This window comes from Talpa occidentalis, unplaced genomic scaffold (genome assembly GCF_014898055.3).
Source record: "Talpa occidentalis isolate TD23 unplaced genomic scaffold, MPIMG_talOcc4v2.1, whole genome shotgun sequence".
NCBI classification, from domain to species: Eukaryota; Metazoa; Chordata; class Mammalia; order Eulipotyphla; family Talpidae; genus Talpa; species Talpa occidentalis.
Genome location: NW_026555331.1, coordinates 132,776,366 through 132,795,267, shown reverse-complemented (window position 1 = coordinate 132,795,267; position 18,902 = coordinate 132,776,366). Strand labels below are relative to the sequence as shown.

The window sequence follows — 18,902 nt, the reverse complement described above, 5'->3', positions numbered from 1 at the left end:
GAAAGAGAAACATTACATGTTAACTGGGGGAAAGATTTACCACCTCTTCAGTTAGGCCTTGAGCACCTCTAAGTATATGCAAATTAAGTGCTGTACGACAAACTACTAGCTCTTACCTTTTTTTTTTTTTAATATTTATTTATGCATACAAGAGCTGGGGTGTAGGCCAGAGGTGCCAGAGACCTAGGAGGTGAGAGGATTCACCAGAGATAGAGTGGGGAGCAAACAGGCAGATCTACTGAAATACACTGCTTAGGGGAGCAGCAGTGAGATGGGGAGGTCTGCTGCACCATGTGGGTAGCTCCCTGGCAAGGGATCAAACACATGCTGCAGTGGCTGCAGATAACTTCATAGAGCTGAGACTGAACCCCTTGCACCACCAGGGAGGCCCCAGCTCTTACATTTTTGAAAACACACCTCAGAATTCTTTTTGGTGCTTCCAGGGTGGTTTTTGTCATATACTTCGTTTTTGATTGTCACATGCTAATGGCTAGTTTATTCCATTCTCTTTTAAAGCTCCCTCAAGTTAACTAGATGCTGCTCTCTACTATTGCTTGTTTTTCCACTCCCCGTCTCTTGAGGTTCTGGTTAAATCAAGTCTAGACAGAGAAAAATGCAGGCAGGCTTGCCTAAGGACTGTCCCTTGCTAGGCAGCAGAAAGGGAATGGTAAAGAACAGTGCAGGCAGTGTGGTGGAAGTCCATGTGGAGATCTAGGAGAACTTTGTCCATCAGAACCTTCCTCCAATCCAGTGAGGGGGGCAGATCAGAAATAGCCTCTGTGCAGGTGAGTACCCTCTGGGAGGTCAGAATAGCACTGATGAGAGGGGGCAGCGGGGAAGGCTGCTCTGTGTCCACCATTCAGCTTTCATATTCTCACACAGGAACCAGATGCCCTCCTCATTATGCAAATTAAAAAGTCAAATGAAACTTTAGTTGTGTTGACTGCATTCACATTATTTTTACCGCGTGTTGGAGAGGTGGTTTTTTCTACCACTACTTTTGTGCAAACAACCTCTAGTGGTTTTACTTTGGATGGAATACAAACCATTACCAATGGTTACTTTCATCCATTAAAAATAGCACCTCATGTAATCATTGGCTATACCCACAACAATAAAATGATGCATTTAAAGTCACCCTAAATTAGTTTGATCTTTACCACCAGTCCTTTCCTTTTGGAGTGATAACTAGGCTTTGCATAATCCAACTGTTAGTCACATTGGGATCTAAAATAGTTTAAATCACTGAGCTTAGAAATCAACAGGTGGTATATTTTAATTCTATTTCACAGTGAATGCTAAGGCCTCAGTTCTCCATCACCACTCCTGCTCCTCAACCAAGTTCATATAACTAAGCTGTGAAGGAACATCCTGGAATTTTCATTATATTTACAAAGCCCCCACACTCCCGAAGTGTGTAACTTGTAAACTTGGCGTCCTGGCAATTTTGATGCTATGAGAGGCGCCATAATATGCTGGTTAAGGACACAGATGGCTGAGGCCAATCTCTGTGATCTTGGGCTATTACTGGGTCTGTTTGCTCATCTGTAAAATAAAGACCACAATCGTAGTACCTACTTTTATAAGGTTAGTGTGAGGATTAAATGTGTTCATATATATTATAACTTACATAGAATATAACCTGCTACGTAGGAAGTGCTATCTGTTTGTTAATATTGTTCTCTCTTTCAAAGGCGCTACACTCCTGCTGTGCCACTGTGCCTTCTTTTGTGCTGCGCCATGTGCTTTTGTCCTCAGCCTACCTCTTCATCCTACTCCAGGAAGTGTAGTGACTTATCACAACTGGTATGTATAGTGAAACAAATTAAAACACACACACACACATACACACAATAAGGATTGTTAGCCATCTTCCTTAAGAAGGGCTTGTCTTGAGTATTCATGGCTCCTGGGAATGTGATTTGAGCTTTTCTTCCCTCAAGTTGGCTAAGTGGATTATAGTGCTCTAGATAATTGACTCCAAACATTGGTTTAGTTGCTCAGTTTTTGATGGCCTTTGGGAGGTGATGCCAAAAGTACCACAGCTCACCAAACTGCCTATAAATAAATATTTTGATGGAAAACTTTTCTGGTTCCACATTTTAAACTAAGTAAAACCAAACATATCAGTACTGACAGTACTTCAGAAAATTAGAGTGTTTCTAGAATACTTGCTGGGAATATCCTATGGTTACAAAACTGCAAAATAGTGCTGTAGAATTCTATTCATATAATTAATAATATAATTAAATTCTATTGTTCTTAACTATCACAGGTTCTTAAAACCACTATCATCCAAATTGTGATTAAAAATACAGTGCAGTTTATATTCAAACACAATGCTTTTCGTGGTGGGTAAGTGAACTGATACCAGGGAAATGCTTAAGACATTTCTTTAGCCAGAGGTTACAGATAATACCATATGTTTTTCTTGATTTTATTTCAAAACAACCATCATTGCCGTTAGCTATTGCCTCTAATAGGCAGTTCCAAATTTTCAAAAAACATTGAACTCCTAAGTTAAAAATTAATGCACCAGAGTACCTCCCTTCCACTTTTTAATATAAAGTACATTTAAACATATCAAAGCACTTTGTACCCACATATGTGACCCACAGTGCTTTGTCTGGCTGTGTGCCTGACCCATGTGAAGCCAGAAGGCTGTTTCCTAAACACATCACTAGAGCTGGGGCATCTAACTAGTCAGTCTCTGCCCAGCGTCCAGGCACCCTTTCATGGTGACGGGATACCCTGGTTTTCCTCTATGCCTGTATCCCTTTCCTATTCTCAGGCTAGGTGGTTTTATTCTAAAACCCTAGTTGCCAGCTTCCAGCAAGAGTGGGTCTCGATTGTCCGGATGATCCGGGTATTTACCAACCCTAATCCCCAAAGGCCACAGTGACTGGTTCAGGGCTGGGCACCTGAACATCTGAGTCCATGAGACTCAGAGGACCTTTGCTGGGCTTTCTGAGAAATGAAAGTTTTCCTTCTCTCCTGCATGCACAACCAGGGGAAAATAACCTCTCTCATTCCTTGGAGTAAGCGGAGGAGAATGTGAAGTCTGGAAGGGAAGTGTGGCAGCCGCGTTGCTAAGAAAAGCAGAGAACCTGGAGTTGCTGGGAGATCCCAGCTGAGGGTGGAGGGCAGTGGCTGGTGCAGCACTGTGTGGAGCCTCAAGCAGAAGCCAGCACCCTGCAAGCCAGCCCTTTTAGGCTGGAGATGGAGAGATGTGAGTCTGGGGACACAGTGTGAGCTTGTGGATCAAGCTTGAGCCAGTCACAACGAGGGATTTTACAGTTCTGAGTCAGTTCATTTCCTAATCTGTTGGGTTTTCACTTACTGGCAACTTTAAGAGCCCTAATTACCTCATGTACCTGGGTGGGAAAGGAAAAGAGGAATCCAAAGACACAGCTTGGAAATCAGGAGTTCCTGTTCAGGCACGCAGGAGAAGAGAGCCTGGGTCGGTGGTTGAAAACAATCAGATATTTGGGAATTATATAGACTGGCTGATTGTTACAATGGCTGGTTAAGGTGATAGTGAAAAAACTTTCCGGTTAATATGGTTGGCCATCAATTGGAACTACAGTCTTCTTTTTTTTTTTAATAAAAAAGAGTGCTTATTTTCACTGTAGGTAAAATAGATTTACTTCGCAAAAAAAGACATGAGAATTGTCTGTGTTTTGGGTTATTCTCATCAGTGGATGCTAAAGAATGGTAAACCACTTTTAAATAACAACTGTGCATTTGTCATTTCTGAATCTTCTCATTCAGTAAATAATAATCACGTTAAACCTGAAGGCTCACAATTCAATGTTTAGTCTCGATTTTAATATCAGACCTGAGACATTTTCTATGGGTTTGTTCTTTTACACAACTTAATGGTCTGCCTTGGTAAATAAAATTTAAAGGAAATAGACTGAGACCTGGGGGCAGGAAAACAGTTCTTTAGCTTATTATAAGAACAAGAATACTCTTTCTTTGTCCATCCTGAACTTAGAAAATTTTTTCTACATAATACTGAAATATTTAACAATTCATAAAAAACATAAGCATTTACATTTAAAATACAACTTAAATACAGCACTATAATTTTCATGAGAAACCTTATAAAATATGATGAGTATCCATGCATGAATAACAGGAGAGACCATTCAACATTCACATGAAAATGCAGCATTACGTACAATATAATAAATATCCAGGATATCAAATCCACAAATCGATCATTATTCTAATTTAGATTCCTTTCTTCCAGTTATACTTTTACTGTATAATTTACTACAATAAACTTACAAGTTAAACATAACTAATTAAAAACAGAATTCAACTAATCCGACTGCTGAATTAACACAATTCTCAATATTTTACAGCATACTTTAATCTATAACATATAAAACTGCCATTTGGGCAAGAAATACACATCCATATAACATACTGCTCTATTAATCTCTTTTCAAAGTACACAAAAACCCAGCATTTGAAAAGAAACAGAAGCTAATCTTATTTCTAAGACAATATTATTGCTTCAGCTCTTGGACTTTGGCAATAAAAGTCTGAAGTTTTAATATATATCACATAACTTAAATAATGTATTTACAAAATATAACACTTTTTAAAGCAAAATACCATACAAAATACTGTCTTTACACATTTAACAAGCACTTTTCTTTACAATGAATGAGAGTGCCTTATATTTTTACCTCTAATTTCTCACACACTTTCAGGATCCTTCCTCCCCTAGAATTCCAAGCTGGGTTTTATTTATTTATTTATGTATGTACGTATGTATGTATGTAAGTATGTATATGTATGTATCTGGGGTGTAGGCCAGAGATGGGGGGGTGGTGAGAGGATTCATGAGAACAGAGTGGGGAGCAGAACAGGCAGATTTTACTGAAATATACTGCTGAGGGGCTCAGCAGGCTAGACAGGAGAGGTCTATTGTGTCATTTGGGTTAGCTCCCTGGCTGGGGATCGAACTCAGGCCATAGTGGTGATCGTGCTAAGGCTTAACAACCCTAGGCCACCAGAGAGGGCTCCCAGAGCTGGGTTTCTAATAGTGGACACTGGCCTACAATTAAAGTATGAAGTCCAAAATGAAAGATTGCCATATACTTTTTCTGATAATTTTCTTTTTAAGATTTATTTATTTTTATACAAGACCTGGGGTACAGGCTAGAGGCGCGGGAGGGTGAGAGGATTCACCAGAGACAGAGCAGGGAGCAGAACAGGCAGAAGGACCGAAATATACTGCTGTGGGGAGCAGCGGGCGAGACAGGAGAGGTCTGCTGCGCCATGTGGGATTCTCGGCCGGGATCGAACCCACACTGCAGCTGGATCAACCCACTGCGCCACCAGGGAGGCCCCTCTGATAATTTTCTAGGTAGATTTTCCTGGTTAAAAGGCACTTTTTACATTTTGGTTCTTTTCTTTGTCACTAAAGATCTCTAACAAATACTTTTTTTTGGAGATAATTGCATCCCATATGGAGATTCTTTTTTAAATTGCCCTTCTTTTGAAATGCACGCAAGGGTAAGTAAGCACTCATCTGGCAACGTTTCAACATCTCCTGTATTTAGGCACACTTAATATGATTTCTTCATCTAAAATATTGAGAGAATAAATGAAATTCATGTTTACTGCTCCTTGCTGCTATAAGAAGTGTCTTCTAAAAATAGGTAATATTCACTCAGCACTATTGAATCTGTAACTGAGTTCTGGAGTCAAGATCTTATCCAGAGTATAAGACAATCTCCTGGCAGGAAGGTTCTTTCCTGTTCTTTCTTGTTTAGGAGACAGATTATCTTCCTTATCTGTCAACACATGTTCCCCAAACCACCAAAGATGAACGCAAACCTTTTCAATTTTAAAATACCAAGAAATGCTCTGTGTGTGACGGATATTGAGTGGGCAAAGGAAACTCTGAAAGAGGATCAGGGAGCTGGGGATTCCGAGGTGGGAGTCGAATTCCCAGCCTGCATGGTGAGAGGCGCCCTCTGGGTGACACTCCTGTTGTTTGTCACTGCGTCCAAGGCTGGATTGAGTGATCACTTGCACGTGTGGACATCAGTCATGCTCTCGCACCTCCTGCAGCGGACATAGCAGCACCAGATAAACTTGCACTCGCATCTTTCCACATGCCTGACCACGTGGGTGTTGTAACCTCGGCCACAGCAGAGGAGGTTGCAGCCATTGGCACCCTCTGACGTTCGATTGCATTCTCTGCCCTGTGTCCCTGGAATCCCCAGTTTCTTGTCCTCCACACAGTAATTGGGGGACTTATTAATGTAGAGCAAATCATCCTTGCGAATGGGTATTTTCCTTTGATCTTTTTCTCGTCTGCGTATTTTCCTTTTTATTTTCTCTGAGATTTGGATGCTGTTTTCATATTTATCCTTCAACAAATGGCCAATCTTTTCAAAAGAAGACATGGTTTTCCAGCAGGTTTTCACGGCACAGGAACCGGAAACTCCGTGGCAGCGGCAGTCCACCGACATCAGCTTGGCCACAGCCTGAAACCAAAAGACATGGTGTTACACGTCATTCACAGTGTGTGATTCGCCACCCGAAGCACTAAGCACTTACCTTTGTGGGTCTGTTTTCTCTATAAAAATGAAAGCCTTGAACTTAAAGAATCTTTATCGATGGCTTACAGGGGAAATCTTCCATCCTGCTACAGACTCTGCAGAGCAAAATTTTCCAAGTCAAATTTCAAGCAGTGGGCCAGGTTAATATTGTCGTCGAGATAATTTGGGATAGCGAAGGGGCATTGCTTTTATTTAGAATCTCCTGTTTCATCTTGGGCATGGAGAATGTTCATGCATGCTCCGTGTTCCTGACGCCACGTTACACCTGGCTACTCAGTGTGGTTCTGGACCAGCAGTATGAGCATCTCTCAGCTTCAGAACCTGCATTTTAATTGTGGATGGGCTAGACTTAAACAGCCTGCTCAGCTGCCATTTTGGTTATGATTGGTTACTGCATTCCAGTACAAGGTCAGAACGGCCAGGTCAATCAGTTAGCAGACCTAAAAGGGTTCTATCCCTCCAGCCAGGGAGATACCCACATGGCTGGTAGCCCTCTCCTGTCTTACCCCGTGCATCCCTCAGCAGTGTATTTCGATCAGTCTGCCTGTTCTGCTCCCTGCTTTGTCTCTGGTGAATCCTCTCAGCCTCCCGCACATCTGGCCTGTACCTCAGTTCTTGTATGCATAAATAAATAAATCTTAAAAATAAATAAATAAAAGGGTGTAATATACCAGACCCTATAAGGCCCCTTTCAAATTAAAACAAGGCACAGAGGGTTGAGCGCCGCACTGTGAAGCTGTCCGCAGCCTCTGCAGTGCAGGTTCGATTCCCGGCCAGCCAGGAAGAAATCCACATGGCGCGGCAGACCTCTCCTGCCTCACCTGCTGCTTCCTTCAGCAGTGTCTTCAGTCTGTCTGCCTGTTCTGCTCCCCGCTCTGTCTCTGGTGAATTCTCTCACCCTCCCCCACCTCTGACTGTACCCCAGTTCTTATATAAATAAATAAATCTTAAATAAAAAAACAAAAAACAAGAGCAGGTCCCTTGCTCCTCCTGGGACAATGGGTATACATCAGGGAATACCTGGGGCGGGGGGTCCCAGAGACTGATCAGTGGGACACCTTGTCAATAAGATTGGAACCATGGGTAGGAGTTTGAGGTATGGTTTCCATTACAATACCAGGTCATCAAGCAGATAAAAAATACCTGGTCAACAGACTCACTTCCCTGCTGAAGGCCTAGATGACAGAAGCAAATTTTCAGTTTCCCCCACTCTTTTCCTTTGGTCTCCTACCCTACATAACTGATGCTGTAAGATAATTCTAACAATATAAAGGCCAGAATATTGTTCTTTCGGCTACATACTGCATTGCACAGGTTGTTCCACGACTCCCATTTCTTTGAGAATGAAGTGTTGCTATCGCAACACTATTAAGAGCCTCAGGTGACTCCTATACACATTAAAATTTGAGGAGCCCTGTAGATCGGTCTTCAGCTCACTTGGTGTGTGTGAAATCCTACAGAGAACCAAGGATCAAACCGCTGAGATTGTGATTGAATGGTGGGATCCAGGTAAAAAACTGCTCAGAGGATTCTAATGGGTGCTGGGGATGAGAACTACCAACTGGATGGAGAGTTCTTGGCTTTGATGACTGTAAAAGTTAGTTACATTCACTGGGGTTTGGGGGGACATGCTATTCCCTGGTTACAGACCACATGAGAAACCCTGACTAATCAACTTAAGTTGGGCAAAAGGAGAAGGGGCTGAAGAGTGTGGTTGCTCCCAGCAAATTCTTCCCCTGCCTTGAAAAACAATTCAAAACATATGTCCCATTCTCAATGGATCAGTAGCACCATCCTAACATAGAAAGGGGATAATATTTACAATATTTTTCAATTCTAGGTGCTGAGTTTAGTTTATACAGACTGAAGAATTAAGTGAGATTACATATATCTATGAGAGTCTACTGCCTGATACACATTAAGGTCTAAATAAATGCTCCCTCTCCCTGAAGAAGCACAATAAGAGCGGAGATAGAATTTCATACGGGACAACAGTGTAAAAATAATATTGAGATTTCAAAGGTTTTGGGGCTCTAATCTTTATATGCCAGATTAGTTAGCACAACTGCCTTCAGTCCCCAGAGGATAGCTGAGCAGATGAGTAAATCGTCAGGACTAGCTGTGGATTTAACGTTCTGTCAACATGCTGAATAAAATGAAAAATTGATCCATCCATTCAGTAACTTAGAAATTATGTGTGTAATCTCACCAAAGAAAGGAAAGCCCTCAGTTTAAATTCCACTTACAGTTTTAATCGAATCTATAAAATGACAGAGGCTTATACTTTGCTATTTTTTACCAAACCTGACATTGACAAGTTTGTGGAATGTCACACTTCCCACCAAATTAACCAAAGTTTCTGAACTGTCTAATGAGACTCACTATTTCAAACAATTTATAATATTTTCAACCTTGAATGAGAGCATGTGGTATTGCTGTATGCAAGATTCAATACCTGTTAGGTGTTTAAAAAAAATCAATTGTAATGTTTAAACCACATCTTATAGAAAACAATATATATGCTTTTGTAATTCACAAACTTGAAAAGCAAGTAAGTATGTCTTTTTCTTATTAACCAGGCAAAAGGTGACTTTCAATGATATGAAAACTATAAAGTTTGGCACAAGCTTACTTGGTTAAATTTATGATTATGATGAAAAAGTCATTAATTCTTTAAAAAGTCTTCAGGCAAATAAATCTTCAAATTAATACAATCTGCCTATTTTTGTTCAGATGCTAAGTGCCTGAAGGATATGAGAAAAAGAAAGCTCAATCAGCGTTAGGTAATGAAAAAACAAATTATTCCAAAAAAGCCAAAAATCTAAACATGTATGTTTATGTGTTTAAAGCTGGTCAACATTCCTTACAGTCATCATTTAGTGACTTAAAAGCTGCCTTCTGCTTGGGATGACGCAGGAGCGACTTTTCTTTTATTAATAGGTTCAGACATCACGGATGGCATTGCTAATTTGCAAAGCAGGAGGATCAGCTAGATCCCCATCAAGTCTGTGTCGCACAATTACTGCAGTTCACCTGAACAGTTTCTTTTTAATATTTATTTTATTTATTCTACTGAAATACACTGTTGAGGGGAGCAGCAGGCGAGCCAGGAGGGGTCTGCTGTGCCATATGTGGGTTAGCTCCCTGGCCAGGGATCGAACTCAGCCCCCACAGTGTCTGGCGGTAGCTTGATAGTGCTGAGACTTTAACCCCTGGGCCACCAAGGAGGCCCATCACCTGAACAGTTTAAACTCATCCTCTATTAGAATTCAGAATCGGAGGCAGTAATAAAAACTGCCCTCTTAAACAAGAGTCCCTGCTGGGAGGTCAATAATATTGAGAAACCTCGATGGGCTGGGCTTTCCTCCAATTCCTGTGCCCCCAACAGTGGTAGTCCACAAGACTGACACACTATTCACAGGCTTGAAGAATAAAAAGAGATCAATTTTCAAATCAGTTATACCACCTGCTGAATTTTTTTAAAGAATTTTGTGGAGATTTTCTTAATATAGAAAATTAGTCATTTTAAATACTTGGAACTAACTATAACTTTTTGAGGATGAAATATTTAAGTTTTATTCTGTTATCTTTGAATTCTAAATTTTTTTTTTTTGCCCTTAACAGCAAGCACATGAAAAGAAATAGTACTTTTATCTTATCTGTAGATATTCTAAAATAGACAAATGTCAAGGAAAATCTTAATAGCTTGGCATGCAATTTAAATAATCACAGTCCCATTTTACTCACAGGAAGAAACCTGGACAAATAAGAATTAAAATAAAGGAATTTAATCAACACACACACGCACGCACGAGCTCAGTGCTTCTCAGAGCACATATTCATAAATTATTTTACTTAATTTAGTTGTAAAGGAAAAAATGCCTTGAACATAGTAGGTAGTTAATGAGCATGTACTTATTCTAACTTTACAGAAAAATAAACTGCTTAAGACAATTATCTTATAAAAGGAATGTTGGTGATACACAATTTGACGTCTTTCTATATAGGAGGACAATTTTAGCAGAACTGAGAAAAATGAAAGTAGAAAATGCCAATATATTTTTAAAAATTGCATAAATACTCCAAAATGTATATTCGGGAGCCTTTCGGCTAGTATTCTTAATTAATATTAAATAGTCATTCTGAGCTGCAGCGATAGCACAGTTATTTTCTGGAAACAGGAAGAGTAAGGGAATAGCAACCAAATGAGTTGTGTGTGGTTATGAGAAAATTCCTTTTTCTACTTTAGTTGAGTTGTTAAGGTTTATAACGATATTAACAGAGGAATGTTTTGTTAACTATTGCAAACAGATGTGCACATTTGGGTGGAATATTTTAAACTATGGGAGAGCAATTAAGGGGATAACATTTAATCTACTGGAGCCCTCGTGTTAAGGTTTGGTTTGATAAATTTCTAACGAAGTAATATAGGAAAGCTGTGTCATTAATCATTAATGTAAAAATTGAGACTGCCTGAGAGGTCTAAGCTATAACGGGCCTCACAGTTTTGTCTCAGAGGTAAATGCAGTACGTTGCTTCATCCAAATTTTGCAGAAATGACCAGAAACTGTTGTGGAACATTTTACAACAAGCGTTTCATTTTGTCAACCATCAGATGATCTGTGTCAGTTTTTATGAAAGCTGCTATGCAAGGTTGGATGAGTGTATGTAGAATTCCGATTTCTCTAGAGCATTTTTGCAGTTCAAAAATATATTTGAACCTGCTGAAAAGCAAAACATTTATGTGTTGTTCAAGTACTTATAAATATTCTTGAAACAGGTCAATGAAAATTTGGGGTTGGCCCTTCCCACTTTTTTGAGTTACTCATCATAAAACAAATTATGGGGTAGGGAAACTTAAAAGTTTATGAGGTGGACATGGGAAGAATGGAAATATTTTAAGCACACCAAAAGAAATACCCATAAATATTCCAAGTCACATTATTCCCAGAAGTTCTGCCCCTGGAAGACATCACATCATTCTGTCAGCCAATCACCATTCGGCAACATTATTCTTGGAGTCATAACTTTAGGAATGGTGTCAAAAACCAAGTGGGAATCAGAGTATTTAAGGTCAGCGGTTAGAAAATCATCTGTCCTGCTCATAGCACGACTTAGCGCCAGTACCCACATTTTTCTGAACGCTTTCCTACATTTTGAGTTTGGGATTTTGAGACTTGGAAAATCAACTCAATTGAATGCAGACCTTGTGCTTTATAAAAAAAAAAAAAATGTCTATTAGGTTAAAATCCTAATTACCAATACTGAGAATGGGCTTGACTTTCCTTCCATGTTAGATAATAACCTGGAAACTTGCTTGTTTTTGCCATGGTGGTGGTTTGTTTGTTGTTGTTGGTTTAGGGCACCAGCAGGAAAAAAGAAAATACAAAAATGCTTTGAATTTTAATATTTCATGAAAAAAGACCAACAATAACACCAGTGTAGTACCCTCAAATTGGTCAGGTAAATATTTTAAGATTCTATCTAGACTAATGCAAAAAAAAAAAAAAAGATTCAGCAGAGAAACAGAGAAACGCTGATATTTACACAATATGTGTGTGTATCTATAGGCTGAATTATTTCTGCATAATTAGAATAATAGCAAAACAAGGTAATACAAGGACATTGTTTTTTGCCAACAAAAGATAGAATAAACAATGCTGAAAAGTTGTATGTTTTTAATAAAATCAGAATATAAATAATAGTTTAAGATAAAAGTTAACATCGCAGAGGCCAAAATTGCTACATGAATTAAAAAATATACAAAAATGGGATAAAACTAAATAACTGCCTAATATTACAAATAAAAATACATTTTAGAATAATTTCAGGGCTTTTCATAAATTCAGAGATAACTTTATCAAGAGAATTAAGTTTCAAAATTTTGTTTTTTGGTTAGTTTTTTTTAAAAATCTCTACCAAATTATTTTTTTAATGTCTAAAGAATATTTAACATCTAAATGCTTATTTAACTGTTTCCTTGTCTTTTAAATATATTGATTTGATTTAGCTTGATGTTTTTCTCTATAGAGATTTGAAGAATATATATTAATTAAATTTATCCTCTTTCATATTGTTAGAAATAATAAAATTCATTTATTGGATATTATTTAAATTGAGGTAAAAACTCATTCATTTACTTTTTAAAAACAAAACTTTAGGGAGAAGAGATGTGCATAGCTATGGTGTTAGACAAGAGTTATTTTGGTGAGACAGAATAACTTAAATTTCTAAGTAAAAACATGAAAGATCACATAACTATTTACTGCCTTTTCAATTTTCTATTTTAAATTGAATATTCAAATTGAATTACAAATTTAAATTTTAACATTACGGATATACACACGCAGTGTTCTGTTTCTGTATTTTAAACCAAAATGGTTAAGTAAAAAAAACTGGTTGAATCCTGCAATTATTCTGGGTAGGTTCCATTTATTAACTATCCAAAATGTAATACAAATACAAGATATATTTTAAATATTCCTGAGAGAGATTGCAGTTTGTTTTTATTTATTTTTGGAGAATGTGGCAGGTTGCAGTGACTACTTTGGGACCTTTCCAGATTACAGGATATTAATAATAATATGCAGTAGGTGTTAATATCCCTGTGCTGAGGAGATTATTGCAACATAAGAAACACATGTTCATTAAAAAGGGTTTGACTATTTGAGGAATATCATTATGCATTATCAAATAATTCAACTATATTATAGCACCCAAATTCTATTGAGTCAATATTCATTAAAGCACATATATAAAAGTTAAATTAAGCTAAAAGTCCTCTCCATCTTAAGCAAATTTAATATAACAGAACCCACGCGAGAGGTTAATTAGATGTTGGCTCTTCAAATTTGCTTCCCAGATATTTTAAAACATCTGTATATTTGATAGAGCTATAGCTTCTATAGCTTCTATATTTATCTGTGCTTATCAATTTTTACAATGAATCTATTTTGTTTTATAATAAAATAACTACTTCTTTAAAATGAACTTTGTTTTAAAAAATATTCCTTAAGGATCGCATATTCCCTAGTGTAAACTTCAAGAACATTTGCTAGAGAAAGTAAAGCTAAAACTGACAGGTTAGGAGCCATTCATTACTAAAATATAGATTTTTAAAAATCATCAAAATTCAGATTTGAGGAGATGGAATATGATTCAGTTCCATTAGAAAGACAAATATTATAAATCTTTTCTGGCATTGTCAATAACCAGCTAAGGGGCTAGAACCAAATAACAGGAATTTGTACATCTGTTGTTTTATAATTAGTGTTTCAGAAATACCAACTATACAATCACAAACATATTCTATAACAAGGTCCAATTCATGATCAGACGGAGAATCAAACGAAACCCATGTGGGTTTAGTATACAGACTAAACTAACTAGTACACTAACAAAACCCATATATGCAGACTTATGTGTATATATTAAACTTCTATAATGCAAGTGTTTTTTTAACCCATTTAGGTTCATCCAGAAATATAATCTCAGTGTTAAGACACTGGGTTTTTATTCCATGTTCTAATACATACCTGCCTTCCAGCTTCATTGTTATGTAGGTTCATTGCTGACAGTACTTTGCTTTCTTTCCCCGTGGTGTTTCTGACAGGGAAGTCTAGGAACTTCCTGCTGAACCACATACCGTACTGGACATCGTCAGAACAGCCCCCCCAGTGCCAGCCTTCACTCGCTGAGCCGCCATTCTGCAAAGTGGTGTCACAGGAGCACTCTGTCATGTTACCTGCGCTGCAGGACCTGGTCACAGAATGCACCAGGCTTGCGGCCATGACTGCATAAATAAATGCCGTTTCCTTGGTGCCTAGAATAAAACACAAACTGCTAAGTGAAAGAACCACACGTATCTGTTTATGTTCATAATAAAGCCTCCTGCTTACCCTCTAATCAGAAAAGTAATTTTTCAATTCCTATGGATAGTTTAGTGAGCACATATTTAGAAAGGACAACTTCTTATTTAAATATTTTAAAGAAGGGCTTCCCAGGTGGCGCAGGGGTTAAGTCTCAACACTATCAAGCTATCGCCAGCCACTGCAGTGTGTGTTCTTGAGGCATGAGTTCGATCCCCTGCCAGGGAGCTAACACACATGGCTCAGCAGAGCTCTCCCGTCTTGCCCACTGCTCCCCTCAGCAGTGTATTTCAGTAGATCTGCCTGTTCTCTCCCAGCTCTGTCTCTGGTGAATCCTCTCTCCCCTACCCCCCACCACCCTCTGGCCTATACCCCAGTTCTTGTATAAGTAAAATATTAAATATTTTAAAGAAGCAACATTGTCAGTATCCCACTCCACTTGAGGGGATTTTCATATATTGCAGTCATAAATTGTCCACAAAGTTAAATCATGTTTATTTATAAAATCTGAAATGTATGTCAGCACCTAACTTCGTATAACTTCTTAATAAATAAGAAAAGCCCAATAAATTCAAGTTCAATTTAAAATCCTTTGCATGGATACTCTAAATGGTAACACAACACCCGAGGGAATTCAGATTACCTTTCTTTTTAAGTTGAAAATGTGTTCTCACAAAATGCAAGCTGAAAATTTGGTGTGTCTTAAATAATACACATCAGAATGCAAACTTAAATTAAGCAACGACCAAAGCAATTAATAGATCCTTATTAGTTTACTTTCACATCAGACTTTTTTTTTTTTAACCATACTGTGAATACCAACCTAGCTATAAACATGAAATAGTTAAATACTTTATATAGTCCCGGCTAATCCTCTTATAGTCTTAAAGGCAATGAAAGATAACTAAAATGTCTAGCGGGGGGAAAAAAATGCTATTGAATAGGTATTTAGCACACCTAGAGAAGAGTTTAAGCTAAGACCTGTCAAGAATTAAAGTCCCATTAAAACATAAATAAAATGAAGTAGTAGGGACTCAGCAAGAAGACTTCCTCTCACCCCACCCTCGAGTTGTTTAGATTGGAATAGAAATAGGTTCACACCCGTTGTCCAATAAACCTTTTCAAGAGCTGATGCCTCTGCACTTCAGCAACAGTAAAGGGCTCTCCCCCCGCCACCCCCCACCCCGCAGGAGGTCAGGGCTCGGCTGGCACGCTGGGCGGGCCAAGGCGCAGCAGGGCAAACGCGCTGCTTTGGCGGGGGGTTTATAGGGACCCCAACCCATGCGGGTAAAGGTCAAAGGTGGAGGGAGAAGGGCTGTGAACGTGGAAAACAACGAATCTTTCAGTGCCCCGATCCAGAAATTTTCTGAATCTGCTCATAAGCTTGCAATAGTTGATTCCCGGCACCTTTATCTCTTCCAAGTGAAGAGACAGTAGGACTTTGTTTTATGCCTCTTCCCGCGCCGCGAGGGAGCCAAGAGCGCAGGGGTAGGAAGAAAGAATAGTGCACAGAGGAGAGCGTCAAATTATGGGGTGCTCAGGTTCGTGGCACTTGGGCTTGTCTAGGACCACCCTTGAAAATCATTTTTCTGTCTCCCCGCTGCTCCGAGGGTCCCACCAACGCGGGGCTTGGTTGCAACCAGCCACTTGTCCAGGGCGCGGTGCGCAGCGGAGCCGCTTAAATCAAAGCAGATGAGGCAGCAGCATTCCCTGCCGCCGACATCATGTTTCTCCAGCTGGTCACCCACGTAGGGGGGCGCTACGGGAGCCTAGGGGTCGGCGGGGTGGAGTGTCAGAGTTTTTCTTCCAACTCCGACCCGGCGCTGCGTGAAGGAGGAAGAGCCACAGCCCCGAGCGCTGCGCGCTGCACTTGGGGAGCCACCCCACTCCGGGGCCGCACCTGCACCCTGGGTCTCGAGTCGCTCCCAGTGCCCGTCCTCTGCAGGACCTCTCGTGGACTGAGGGAGCGTGGATTTACAGTCGCCCTTCGTCCCACGCCTGCACCCGAGCGTCCCGGGACTCACCGCTGCTCAGCTCGTTGCCAAAGAGGGAGCTGGTGCCCGGCTGCGCGGCAGCGGCCACGGCGCAGTTCCAGCGCTCGTGTCTGAACTGGCTCCTGCACTCGTGGATGCCCAGCCGGGCGCCCTCGCGGATGCTGGGCAGCAGGTACGGTTTCCTCTTGCACAGCTCCTTCTGGCGGCTGTTCAGCGGCAAGTTGGCGCAGCCTAGCTTCTCCGGAACCCCAAAGGAGGCGATGCCCAACCACCTGTAAGACACCGCTGCGCCTAGAGTAAACCGTAAACCGCTCCCCGGCTCTCGTCCCCAGTCCCAGGTGTTTCCCCCAAGTTTGATCACCCGCCCCAGGGTCCCTGGTCCGCGTCTCCTGCCTCGGCTGAAAGATCCTAGGGGCTGGGCACCCCTCTCGGCCCCTCCCCGGAGCACCCCTGCCGGCTCCATACTCACATCCAGTTTCCTTGGGATCCGCAGGGGAACAGCGCGAGCAGGGCTGCCCACAGAGCGCACAGGCGGGACAGTCCCAGGAGAGCCGCTCTGTCCATGGCCCCCGCATGGAGTCCCCCAGCCCCAGCCACTTACGCCTCTTCTGCCCTCCCGGTGCAAAGGCCGCCGGGCCAGAGGTCAGTTCTCCAGCACCAAATTATCCCTCGCCCTCTTTCTCCCTGCGGGCAGCATAAAAAGACGGCCCGCAGTGATAGGGGCTCTCAGCAGCCGCCCCTCGGCTTGCAGGGGACGTGAAGAGGTGGAGAAAGCAGCTCGGAGCCCCGGGCCCGCCCGGAACTGGAGATGCGCAGTTGATGCACGAGCGTCCCCCGCTTTCCAAGGTGAGAAACTTATGTTGATGTCGCTCGGTCTCCATCGCCCCGGATCTCTCCTCCCCTCCGGCCGCGGCTGGAACCTGATTGGCCCAGCCGCACCCCGCATCGCATCATCCTGGGATCTCGGGTTCCCATTGGCTGAGAGGGGGATCGGGGGCGCGGGGGCGCGGGGGGCTGCAGATCCCGGACCGCGGGACCAGACTCTGGGGTGTTGGTGATCTTTTCCTCACGTCTCAGTGTCCCGAGAACGAGTCTTTCTTTGCAGAATGTCTTTGCAGAAGTGCTGCTTCCACCCCAAGTCTGATAGGGGCGCTGGGTCTTAGCAGCCCTGGAGGGAGGCGAGCGCTGCGAGGCAGATGTTTGAGTTTCGCTCACCCAGGTCACACTTGGGTGAATTACCCTCTGGGTGGAGTGCCTGGAAAATCCCACTGCCCGGGTTTCTTCCCTATCCTTCCTCATCACAGGAGAAGAATCTTTTTGAGTCAGAACTGGTACCAAGCAAGGTGACATTTCAGCACCCTGGTTGCGGTCTCCACGCCTCAGGAGGCTTCAGAAGGGAGGCGAGGCGGTGCACCTCCTCCTGAAGGCAGACTTTCCCTTTAGCGAAAGGGGAGCGTCCAGTCTAGTATCTAATTTACCATATTTAAGTTCTTTTTCTCGGTTTATCTTATTTTCCCCCCCTGAAGTCCTTGAGAACACTGTCAGGAGATGGAGGAAGAGAAAGAACTTGTGTGTGTGTGTGAGCTGTTTGGGGAGGTCTAGAATAGTGAAGTCTGTACCCTTATTCTTCCATCCAGTCCAATTTATGGCTCTCATGGAGACTTTGGACAGGGTCGTCTTAAAAAGATATTTAAACACATTTATTAAACGCCTATTGTGTGATTTTTCCTTCCCTCACGTGCATCAGGCAGCCATAGGAAGAAGAGTAAAATGAAATAATTTGAGATTTCAGCAAAGAAGAATATAGAATTCAGTCAAGTGTCCTTTGGAGCCGAAGAGAGAAGCAGAAGGATATTATGGTGCCTGGCAGCTTAGGGAAGTTAGTTATCTACTTTTTTCCCCCCTCAGGATATTTCTCTGGGAGATAAATGGAACAGGCTTAGCTGTGGTATTAGAAAACCCTGCCCCATCCAGTTGGTGACAGGAATTGTTTACAAAGGCATCATCTGCTCTTAGAGGACTTCTGGAATGTTATTGAATTCTCAGGGTGGACATCCCAGTTTAGTGGGTGGCAAAGTCCAGACTTACTCAAATAAAAGATTTGCTTTGCTTCTTTGATCCTCAAAGAATGGAGGTTATTGCTCCATCTCCTCATATAGCCCAGAGCAATAAAAATTCACTGAAATTCCCATCCTATTCCAATGATTCCTTTATCCAACAAGTATTTATTGACTGAACACTATGTACCAGATCTTAAACCCACATTGTAATTTCTAGAGAGTCAAGTTGATGACAGGGTGTAGTTACTGATCCAGAACTATTTAGGCTAATGGCTAGTGAGCTTTCTGAAAATCAGAGCCTTCATCTGAAGTCACTTTATCCTGTGAGTCTCTCCAGGAGGGATGCTGGTGCTGTGCTTCCCACACTGGGCCCAGGTCAGGAGATCTGGTTTT

At 41.3% G+C, this 18,902-nt stretch overlaps 1 protein-coding gene across 1 annotated transcript; it reads right to left on the bottom strand.

Annotated features, from left to right (window-relative positions):
- Positions 1–2,402: 2,402 nt before the first annotated feature.
- Positions 2,403–17,093, bottom strand: WNT16 (Wnt family member 16). Its single transcript, XM_037512267.2, has 4 exons — positions 16,919–17,093; positions 16,480–16,721; positions 14,123–14,409; positions 2,403–6,512 (listed from the first exon to the last, which is right to left on the bottom strand). The coding sequence occupies exons 1-4, from the start codon at positions 17,011–17,013 to the stop codon at positions 6,048–6,050; spliced, it is 1,089 nt and encodes a 362-aa protein (XP_037368164.1). The 5' UTR covers positions 17,014–17,093; the 3' UTR covers positions 2,403–6,047.
- Between the last annotated feature and the right edge of the window lie 1,809 nt (positions 17,094–18,902).

What these genes read in the sequence shown, in the direction of transcription:
- WNT16 (XM_037512267.2), bottom strand. Translation starts at nt 17,013, where the DNA reads ATGGACAGAGCGGCTCTCCTGGGACTGTCCCGCCTGTGCGCTCTGTGG. An exon ending in GGATCCCAAGGAAACTGGAT is followed by an intron (nt 16,722 to 16,918) that starts GTGAGTATGGAG and finishes GGTGTCTTACAG; the next exon opens with GTGGTTGGGCATCGCCTCCT. An exon ending in ACAATGAAGCTGGAAGGCAG is followed by an intron (nt 6,513 to 14,122) that starts GTATGTATTAGA and finishes TTTTGGTTTCAG; the next exon opens with GCTGTGGCCAAGCTGATGTC.